The following is an 11783-nucleotide window of genomic DNA, read 5'->3' as shown; positions in this document are numbered from 1 at the left end:
AAATACATGAAAAAGTATTCAACATCACTGGTCATTCAAGAGATACAAGTTAAAACAACACTGAGATTCCATCTCATCCTGGAAAGAATGCCTATTATCAAGAAATCAACCAATAACAAATGCTGGAGGGGCTGTGGGGAAAAAGGAACACTTTTCCACTGCTGGTGGGAGTATAAACTGTGCAGCCACTGTGGAAATCAGTGTGGAGATTCCTTAAAACATAGGATTGGAGGTCCCATTTGACCCAGCTATTCCCCTACTGGGCATCTTCTCAGAATAATTAAAAACATACCACAGTGATATATGTGCATGTTTATAGAAGCACAATTTGTAATAGCTAAATCTTAGAAACAACCCAAATGCCCATCAACAGGGGAATGCATAAAAAAGATGTGGTATTTTTATACAATGGAGTACTACTTAGCCATAAAGAAGGATAAACTGGAGACTTTTATAGGAAAATGGATGCAACTAGAGACCCTACTGATAAGTGAAATAAACCAGATGAACATGTACAAACATTGTACTGTCTCCTTATGAGAAGCTGAAAGAGTAAATAAGATTTAAAATTTATAATAGATATTGTAAAATGGGAAGAAACTGTTCAAAAGGAAAGAGAAACTGGGATGGGGGAAGGAGAAAAGAAAGGAAAAACAAAACAAAAAATATATATACACACACAAGATAGTTAAGATAATTATACTACTAATTTCTCTTAGTTCATTGAAAGGAAAGGTTTGTGCTAATATTGTTTGGCCAATTAAATGCCTATTATTATACTATAAATAATTTAAAAATAACAATATGCAATGTATTAACCATTAACACGTGTTACTCCTATTATCTTCTTTTGATATTTTGTTTTATTTTTTCCCTCTTTACAATAAAAACAAAGAAAACAGCTTCTGAAACTAAAGTTAAAAGATTGATGAAGAAATAAGGTACTTCCATGACAAGGAGCACCTCAAGAAATTCCATGGCCACCAAACCATATTACAAAACAATTCTCAAGGATACTCTAGAAAGAAACAATAAAGCCAACAATTCCAATAAGTCAAAAAGAATGAATAACCGTGGCAGGATAAGCAGCTAAGCAAAAGGAAAAATAATGAAATCAGCAACAGGAAAATTAATGCAATGGCAGGAATATGTGAATACTTTTCTGTAACAACTTCAATGTGCATGGTCTCAGCTCTCCAATCGAAAGATATAGACTGGCAGAATGGATCAAGAAACAAAACTCATTAATACACAGTATATAAGAAACACATTTAATTTAAAAAGAAATTCAGAATTAACATAGGATGGAAAGCAATATTTCATACAACAGAAGCCCAAGAAAAAAGTAGGAATAGCTATCCTAATTTCAAGCCAAAACTTGTCAGAAGCCCAAACCGGTAAGACAAAAAGAAAAGGTTAAGGGAACAAATGAACAGGAAGAGATAATACTTATAAACATTTATGTACCAGACAATGCCACACCCAACTTCATAAAACAAACACTATTAGACAAGAAAAAGCAGATAAACACCAATAGAATTGTGATGTGGGACCTCAACACCTTACTGTCACAAAGAGATCAACTAGACAAGGAATCAACAAAGAAATATCAGAGTTGAACTAAACCTCTGAATCAACCAGTAATAACAGAATATATACATACTTCTCAGCAGCACATGGACCTTTCTCCAAAAGAGACCACACACTAGCCAAAAAGCATACTTAAGTAAATGCAAAAGAACTGAAATTGTCCCATACATATTATCAGAATATAATAAAACTGGAAATGTAGTAAAACTAGAAATCAATGGCAAAAGAAAACACAGAAACTATGCAAACATATAGCAATTAAGCAATACCCTCTTGAATAAATCAATACATCTTAGAAGACATTAGACAGTTCCTAAAATCAAACAATAATGCCAGTACAACATATCAGAACCTATGGGACACAAGAAAGTAGTCCTAAGAGGGAAGTTTACTGTGGCAAATGCCCACTTTGGAAAAACAGAGTAAGCTCAATTATGCAACCCTATAATGCACCTGAAGGTCCTAGAAAAGCAAGAACAGTCCAAATCCAAAGTTAGCACGAGAAAGGAAACTATAAAGATCAGAGCAGAAATAAATGAAATTGAGACTAAAAGCAATACAAAAATCAAAGTGGTGGTTCTTCAAAAGAATAAACAAAATACACAAACTCTCAGGCAATCTTATCTAAATTATGGAAAGAAAATACCCAAATCCATGCAATTAAAAATGAAAAAGGCAAAAATCACAACAGATACTGAAGAAGTCATTGGCAACTACTTTTAGAACCTGTACTCTAATAAAATGGAAAATTCAGAAGAAATGGATAGATTGCTAGATACATATGAATACCAAAGCTACACCAAGAAGTTATAAAAACCTTGAGTAATCCAATATCAATCAATGAAATTTAAGAATTTTAAAAAATCCAACTAAGAAAAACCCAGGTCCTGACAGGTTCATTGTTGAATTCTACATGAACTTTACAGAAGATGTAATGCCAAAACTCTTAGAACTCTTTAATGAAGGTGAAAGGGAGGCAGTACTAGCAAAGTCATTCCACGAAGTAAGCATTATTCTAATTCCAAAACCAGAAAAGGACTCAACCAAAAAAAGAGAACTACAGGCCCGTAAGATCCCAGCAAATGGAATGCAGCAAATCATCAAAAAGATCATATACCATGACCAAGATGCAATGATGGCTCAACCTACATAAATCAATAGAAGTAATCTGCCACATAAAAAGAAGCAAGGACAAAAATCACATGATCATCTCAACAGACACAGAGAAAAGCATTTATTTTTTTTGGGAGGTTGTAATATTTACTGATTGTTTATAAAAGAGCATCAAATTTTCAACAGTGATCGGCTTTTAGTGTACAAAATCTAAAAAAGAGCATCAGAAACAAATTCCCATAGGAACTACAATGAAAATACCAATAGCAATCTACAAAAAAAAAAAACCAAACTTTTCTTCAGATATCATACCTAAGACAATCCACACACATGACAATAGCACATTCGATATACATGCATCGCTTACACTGATAGCACACGTCTTTTGCTTTCCTGGCCTTTTTGTAGGACATAATTGACATCTCAGTGGTCTTACTGTTTTGTCAGAAGATTCTTTTTATATTATACAGTGTGTAGTTAACAGGAACATCAAATATTCATTAAAAAAAGTATTAAATTCTTAATATGTATTGTGTTTAGGACATCAACATTTTCACATCAGCTGTATACTTGCTTACAAAACCTAAAACATCAAGAATAAAAAGCTGTGAACTACAGTGTAAACAGAAGTCTACCCAGCAGTAACTGCCACACCTAACAACTTTGTGTTCCATGCACAACTACCGCTTACACCGACAGCACGTTTTGTTTTCCCACACTTTCTTGTAGGGCACAGTTGACATCTCTTTTGCTTTCCAGCTGTTGCAGTAGGTGTTTATGACACTGCGCCTGCCCGTTCACCTGTCTGCTCACCAATGTGTGCCACAAATTTTTGCATACCTCCCTGGGCGGAAGTATTTTGGTTTTTCTGCTGTAAATGATCTCTTATGAGCTTGTCGCAATTCTCTAAGAACATTTCTCCATGATATTTTCCATTTTTTATTTTCTCTGTAAACTGTCAAACTGCTTATGCCACGTTTACGATCAAGTAAAACACAACTATCGTCTAATGTTTTGTGTTTCAAGTGACATCACAGTTGCTGCATAACTCACCAACAGCATCTACTCTACTTTTGGTTTTGCTGTTGAAAGGTTCCCTCTCAGGCTTTGTTTTGCGAGATTTCTGTGTTAGTATTTCCATCATGGTAAAATGCTGACATCAACACTACATTTGCTTTTCTTCGCCATGTAAGAGGCCAGTGTATCTTTCTGAAATTCAAAGACGGTGCTATACAATTGTTTTCAGATTGCAACATTTCACTTGGAATTTTTGCTCTGTTCCTGTGTACAGTTCCTGTGCTGGTCAACTTGTGTTCCGTTAGCAGATGTGACACCAACTGGAAACCAGTGAACCAACTGTCGAAGGTCATCTTCCAGTCAGTTTGGGAGAGGGGAGCAACGTCTGTTCACAGCACTGTTCCATTTATTACTACACAAATGAGGACCTAATGGCTGAGCTCCAGGATAAATGTCTAAAATGAATGCATAGTAAGTTTTCACATCTATAAGGGTAAAAATTTTTACGCCATATTTTGATGCATCGCTCTTCTGTAGGTCTTCTACATTCCTGTGATCACCAAGAGAAGCCTGTGCTAAGTACACCAGACCTATGAATGCATGTACTTCAGCCAGTGAGGTGTCATCATAAGTACACTTTTAAATATGGCTATTGGTGCATACAGAACGTTTTACTTGCATTTCAGCCTGTGTATTTCACAGCATCTTGCAGTATGTCAGAGGGTAGGCACTGTAGAAAGGATGAGCACGATGCACAGAGCTTATGCTCTTGTGGGGAGACAGAAGCACGTGCCCCTAACTAAAGCATGTTGTTATGTATGTTATAGATTCTTCAGAAGTAGGGCCTGGAAGAAAGATCCTGTTCCTGTTTGATCCAGGACTACAATTATACAGTTTCCTTACAGTCTTCCAGGACTTCCAAGGCTATCTTCCTTTTACTGATTTGAGTTTGCAAGTTTTAAATGTATAGTATTAGATTTCTGTAAAATTCAAGGTTCTCTCTCCTGTAAGATATGTAAGGGGAAATCCTATTGTGATGTTCAAGGTACACGAACTTGTGTTTTTGTTATTTATTTATTTTGTCTTTTTCAGGCAGGGTCTTGCTATGCAGTTCAGGCTGGCCTTGAGCTCACTTTGTAGCTCAGGCTGGTCTCGAACTCGTGACGATCCTCCTGCCTCAGCCTCCCGAGTGCTGGGATTACAGGCGTGCGCCACCATGCCGGCAAGCTTGTTTTTAATCTTGAAGCATAAGCCTGGGTCAAGCAGATCCATCTCTTTCCTACTGTAAATTTGCACTTTACGATTACAGTTGTTAGCTGTGCATCTCAGTACTTTTCCCTGATACAGGAAGCAATCTATATGTTCACTCACTTGGTCTGACAAATGGCAAGGAGTGTGCAAGTGAGCAAAAGTAGCAAAATGGGATTTGAACCCATGTTTATGCCCTAACTGGTTTTGTGTATGTTCACACAGGCATCACAGAGGGTCCAGTATACCCACACCAGGATTTGCTAAAAGTAAGTTTCTTTTTGATTTTTCTAGTAGAAGTAGCCCAATTTAGTACAGTGCCACATGAAAATCCAGATTTCCAAGTTTTGGAGGAGGTCAAAAGTGAATCATCAAAGCCAGGTATGGTGGCGAATGCCTGTAATCTCAATACTTAGGAGGCAGAGGCAAGAGGATTGCTGTGAGTTTGAGGCCAGCCTGGGCTACGTGAGTTCAAGGTCAGACTAAACACAGAGCAAGACCCTATCTCAAAAAAACCCCCTAAAACCAAAAAATAAAAGCAAATCATGCATGGATGATGATGATAATCCATTATGGTAAAATACATGCTTTCATAACAGAAGAGTGCGGTGGGTATAGGGTGACAATTATGATGATGACTTTGACATTGGTCATGTGAACCAAAGTTCCTGTAACAGTGAAATGGAGCAGGAATCAACTGATACACAGGGAATGCAGATCTGCTTGACTCACATGACTAAGAAAACAGAAACAGCAATGTGAGTACGTATTTGGCTAGCTGAAATGTTACAAAATGGTCATGCAACCAAATGGAACAATCCAGTATTAGAACCAGGTCAGGAAATATAGTAATGCTCTTGGCAGGGATGAAACTTATTGGACAGAATGACAGCACTGCCATTCAGTGCTGGATGTTGTAACAGCTGAGAAAAGCATTTGATAAAATCCAATATCTATTCTGTATAAAAATCCCTAAAATAGGTATCAAAGATCTTTATCTCAATCTGACAAAAGTCATCTGCAACAAACCAACAGTCAATGTCGTATTCAACAAAAGAAAACCTGAAAACGTTCCCTCTAAAATCAGGAACAAGACAAGGATATCCTCTATCACCACTCCTGTTCAATGCAGTTCTCGTATCAGCCAGAGCAATCAGGCAAGGGAAAGAAATAAAAGGAATATGGATAGGAAAAACAGAAGTTAAATTATTTTTTGCAGATGACAAGAACCTGTACATAGAAGATCCCCAAAACACCAAAAGACTCCTAGAATAACCAAATTCAATTGTATAACAGGATAGAAAGTCAGGTCAACACTCAAAAAATAATAGCATTCCTGCGTACCACTAATAAAGTCACTAAAGAGGCGTGTAGAGAAGCAACGCCTCTCACAGCAACATCAAGAAAAGTGAAATATTCAGGAATCCACCTAACCAAAGAAGTGAAAGACTTCTATAGTAAATACTGTGATACTCTGAAAAAGGCACTTGTACAGGATAATAGAGAATAGAAAACAGAAAGATACCCCTGTTTCTCGGTAGGCAGGACCAATACAGTCAAAATGGCCATCCTTCTAAACTTAGATTTAACACAATCCTAATAAAAATACCAATAGCACTCTTCATAGAACTAGAGAAAGCAATCCTAAAGTTCATAGGGAACAAGAAGGAGCTAGAACAGAAAAGGAATTCTGGGGAACAAGGGCAAGGCAGGAGGCACCACAATACTGAACTTATACTACAAAGCTACAGTGTTAAAAACAGCACTCTATTGGCAAAAAACAAAAACCAAAGACAAAAGAAAACAGCAGCAAACACAGACTCACAGACCAGTGGAACAGAAGATCCAGAAACAGCTCCAAGCACAGTCAGCTACTCTTTGACACACAGAAGTTTTACTGGAGGAAAGACAGCCTCTTTAATAAGAGGCTTGCTACATGCCGAAGACTGAACCAAGATCTGTACCTCACCAGGCACAAAACTAAAATCAAATTGGTCAAAGATCTAAACATGAGAACAGAAACAATCTGTTAGAAGACAAAATAGAGAAAACTTTTGAAGGCACAGGCATAGGTAAAGACTTCCTGAACAAAACCCTGGTTGCAACAGAAATAACACTAAGAATCAACAAGTGGGATCATACCACATTAAAAAACACAGGTACATAAAGGGTAAATTCACATAGTTTTATAAGAGAAAGTCAAAGTATAAATAATTTTAAAAGTCAAAGAAAATAGGGAGACAAAACTTGCAGAAGTGGGAAGGAGATCTGCGGATGAGGGGGATGAGGGAGATGGGAAGGTGAAAAGGATCAAGATGTCATATGTATATGTGCGGATTTCTCATGATAAATTATTTATTATGTATTGCAACATATACTAATGAAAAAACAGGAAGAAAAGAGAATGGTAAGAATGAAGGGTTAATGTGAGGGGGAATTATTTTGAGGACTAATAGTCTTTTCCTTTAATAAAATTATTTTTATTTACAAAAAAGGTCCTGAAAAAGCACATGTAATACTCATTTTGATACTTTATTTCCAAGTGTAAGTGAGAAAGGTCTGTGTTCTAAGGACTGTCATTAACTGGAGGCTGTTTGTCTCACTACTGCACGCAAATGCAAACTGAAAGAAGGGAGACAGGAAAGAATTTCATGATGAAAAATAGCAGTTGCTTCACACCTGCAACCTGTTGGCTCCCTTCTGTTGCCTAAATAGCACACACACCAGAACTCAAGGATTAGCTAACAGAAGAAGTAGTGCATTACTACGCAAGAGCGGTGTCTTTAAGTTCCCCTAATGAAGTCTGTCTGCCCGCCCCTCCCAGGGATGCATCAGCAGAAATTACATTACAGAAAATGTTACTCATGTTTAAAGTAATCTATTTAACTACTCTAATAGAATTACAAATCAAAGACACTTTCAAAAACATTTTCAGAGAGTATCAACAAAAACATACTTTATTGGTAACCAAACACTTCAAAGTTTTTGATTATACACATCATGCAAAATGGCTGTCTTCACATTTGTCCACCTGCTCATTTTTACTTTTGAGATGATTATTAATTATAGTGACTGTGGTAGTAAAAATCATTCAGAGAAATGACTTTCAATGCAGCAAAACACTATGTAACACATACGAATATACTGTTCATTTCTTCTGGAAGCTTAACTCTCCTAATGTAAACAAATCTATATTTTGGAAGACCATTATATACAAAAAAAATGGCAGTAGTTTTTGCATATGCATCTATAGGTACCCCACTGAACTGATAAAAAGAAACTAAAGAAGGAAATAATTTAAAAAATTAATTTTCCAAATAATTCTTTCCTGTTTTGTTAATCCAAAACAGGGCAATGCCCTTTTATTTACAGATGCTCATTCTTCCTGAGCATAGTGGTACACACCTATAATCCCAGATACTTGGGAAGGCTGAGTCAAGAGGATTGCTTATTCCCAGTAGTCTGAGTCCTGCCTGAGCAACATAGCAAGACCCTATGCTGGGGTGGGGGGTGGGGCAGAGGGCAGGGGGCGTTCTTCTCCTCTAGTAAGTCATTTTCATAGGGTAATGGTTTTGTTCTCTTTAAAAGGTAGTTTATTTCTGCTAATCCTTTTGAATTGGGGTTTTATTACCCATTTTCTTTTTAATAAGTAGAAAGAAGCAGGGCTTCCCATTGTCAGGGAAGACTTGGAAGACTCCCATATGGCACTGAGGACAATTTTCTGCAGTAGGGAGATCAACACTTTGGCCCCGTGGTAGTTCCAGTAGCACCCTGGTATTCAGACAGCTACATTACGCCCTTGAAATAACCAATGACCCGGGAAAAGAGATCCCATTCAAGTCAACTGGCAGTGAATGGTCGCAAAAGACTTTTCTGCATATCTGGCAGTGGGGTGTCGTGTAAGAGGTATAAAGGAAGGCAGAAGTGGTTTTGGAATTGAGTGGTGGCAGAGGCTGGAACAGTTTTGAGGCGCCTGATAGAATCCAGATTTCCTTAAACAGACTGTTGGTAAAAATTTACAAGTTAATGCTAGGGAGGGGATGAAGAAGTAAGGAGGCTGGCAGAGGACACCTAAGTCACCACAGAGATTGCCTAAAAGGTCATCCATGCTTTTAGTAGAAGGACAATCTTAAAAGGCGCTGTCACTGAGGGTTCAAAGGAAATGGAGAAAACATCATCAGAAAACTGGAAGTCCTTATTACACAGTGACAAAAACCCAGCGGAACACTGTAGTTATGTGGAAAGCAGAAACTTATGAATAATAAACTTAAACACTGAAATTTCCAAGAAACTGTAAGATTGGACCTGGTTTCTTCTTGCTAACTATAGTAAGATGTCAGAGACTGATACACTGAAGAACTGATGAATGTGAAGAAGTCAGGAACTGACTGAGGAAGTTCACAGCCCATCCAAATGGTAAAACCCTAAAAGCAGGAGACTCACAGCAGGAAGGCTGCTCTCAGAGGGAGATGAGGGTACAGCTGCACTACTTTTTGCTAGTATCTCAGAAAAATCAAAAGGCCTGAGAATTCAATCTCTAAAGAGATGAAGGTGTGACTCACACACTTATCTATCGTAGAAAAAGCCAGAAGCAGAGGTGGGATTATTTAGGAAGGATTTGTGAAGAAGCCTCCTGTCCAGTGGAGTAAATCTCCATCACATATGCAGGAGAACTTTATAACTGAAGAAACTGTCATCTTAAACTGAAAGGTATACAGGGCATGGTAACAATGGAAAAAAGAAGCGGATAAAGCTACTCAGCTACTTTTGTGAAAAGGCCTGTGAGCTACAATAAATCTTAGGCCTTTAACCTAAGGGTGTGAGCCCGGCTGGATTTGTAAATTGCTTGGCTCCTTTCTTCATTCCATTTTCCACTTTTGGAACAGGAATGTCTGTAACTTATTCTACAGCTACATGCATTTATATTTGGGAGGATGTAGTATAATTTCTAGGTTCATGGGTGAAGGGAAGTTATGCCTGGGGAGTAATACCCAGAGTCTCTTAACTGAGATGATTTAAATGGTGAGATTTGGGACTTCTGAATGATGAAATTCAAGTAAGATTTTGCACTTTGAGTTGATGCTGTTATAGGTTTAGACTTCTGAGCACCTTTGGATGGAATGAATTTATCTGGGATAGATATGAATCTTTGAAGAGAGGCGTACTGTGATAGGTAGGTATAATAATGCCCCTTCCCCCAACGTCATATCCTAATCCCCAAACCTGTGAACAAGTAACCTGAAATGAATTAAAAAAAAAACCAAAAATCACTAAAAAAATTTGCAGATGTGATTAAGATTACTATGGTATCTTAAAATGAGGAGCTAATCTTCAGTAATCTGTTGGGCCTAAAGTAATCATGTAAGTTCTTATAAGCAAAGAACTTTTCCTCACACCAGGGAGACGTGATCACAGAAGGGTCGAAGACATGCAATGATGGTAAGTTTTAAAATGAAAGAAGGGTGAAAAGCCAAGGAATTAGGGCAGGCCCTAGAAACTGAAATATCAAAAAATGATTTGCTAGACTTCTTAAAAAGAATGCAGCCCTGTCCACACCTGGATTTTAGCTCGGTGAGACCCACACTGAACTTTTAATCTACATAATTTTAAGAAAATAAGTATTTATGCCACTTTAAGCTACAAACTTTGTAATTTGTTATGGGTGCAATAAGAAACTAACCAGAAATGGTGGCCAAAGAGGGAGCGGGGGCTGGGAGGAAGAACACTGTGTCTGTAATTCCTCATGTAGTGTACCACACTAGAGAAATGCTCGGTTTCAGTAGAAATGCAAACACTTATGCTGGTAATTCTTTAGATCCAATCTAACTGAATTTACTTTCCTGTATTTCTATGGTAGCTTTGTTCAGGAAAAAACTGTAGGTTGAACAGAACAGTGTTTAGCATATGTGAAGTATCTCCTTTCATTCCATCCAAAAAAAAAAACTGTTGAATGAATGAATGTGATCAAGGCAGGCTCTGGGAGGGATTGTGGTTACTTGATTTTAAAGCACTGCTTACCATATCTTCATAAGAACTGCTGATTCATAAATCATTTTGATTCTAGTTTATGATGGTCATAGTTCTACACAATATCAAAATGTATTTTGTGATACTACTAATGTACTTAAATGAATAAGTAAAAAAGACATGTAAATCCTTAATAGGAGAAATAATTATTGTATGATCAAATACTTTCAAAATCAGTATACAGACACTTTTCAGTAAATATTACAAAACCTTTTCAACTTATTTGAGCAAAGAAATCCTTAATGGCTGTTGGTCGTCGCTGCATTAAGAAACTTTAGTGCAAATTTTACCAAATGCATTTATCAAAAAGGAGTTTTGTTCATTTTCTCTGCAACAAATGTTGCTACATGAACACTTAGCATGTAACAAACTGATTTGCCTAGATATTTATAAACTATCAATGTAAGTCAGCCCTGCAACTAAACACTCAAACATATTTATCTTGAGATCTATACCTAGTCCATACTTATCTATATTAAGCCTGGATGATAGAATACCAATAAAAACCAAAACTTATCTGTACAATTAACAAAAATAATTTTTCTTTTTTGCTGGAAGTATTTTTCTTATTAATATGGCACATTACCTATTCCTATCTGCAACTGCATGGATAGGAGCAATATTATTTTAGTTGTTGGAGAATCACAGTGTTAAGAATATCTGCTTCTTGTAGTGTCAAGCTTTCATCTGTTAGCTCCTTGTTTGGAAATGATGTCACAAGAATAAAGTCAAGAGCTGCAAATTCAGGACGGGACCGTACAATAAAGTCCCGGACATCCAGGATCCTG

At 37.1% G+C, this 11783-nt stretch overlaps 1 protein-coding gene across 5 annotated transcripts in view; it reads right to left on the bottom strand.

Annotated features, from left to right (window-relative positions):
• Positions 1 to 11783, bottom strand: part of Ubxn2b (UBX domain protein 2B) — a 48891-nt gene that overhangs the window by 10501 nt on the left and 26607 nt on the right. For 2 of the 5 annotated variants that reach the window (XM_005396090.2, XM_013520209.1), the window contains exon 8: positions 7897 to 11780. In XM_005396090.2, coding sequence (XP_005396147.1) covers positions 11618 to 11780 — 163 coding nt within the window. In that variant the 3' untranslated portion in view covers positions 7897 to 11617. Of the gene's footprint in view, positions 1 to 7896; positions 11781 to 11783 lie in introns of those variants that run through there. The other 3 variants (XM_005396089.2, XM_005396092.1, XM_013520208.1) reach the window with 2 other exon arrangements.

The sequence above is a fragment of the Chinchilla lanigera genome, unplaced genomic scaffold (assembly GCF_000276665.1).
Source record: "Chinchilla lanigera isolate Chin_1 unplaced genomic scaffold, ChiLan1.0 scaffold00053, whole genome shotgun sequence".
In the NCBI taxonomy this organism is placed as follows: Eukaryota; Metazoa; Chordata; class Mammalia; order Rodentia; family Chinchillidae; genus Chinchilla; species Chinchilla lanigera.
This window is presented reverse-complemented; position numbering and strand designations above follow the sequence as displayed.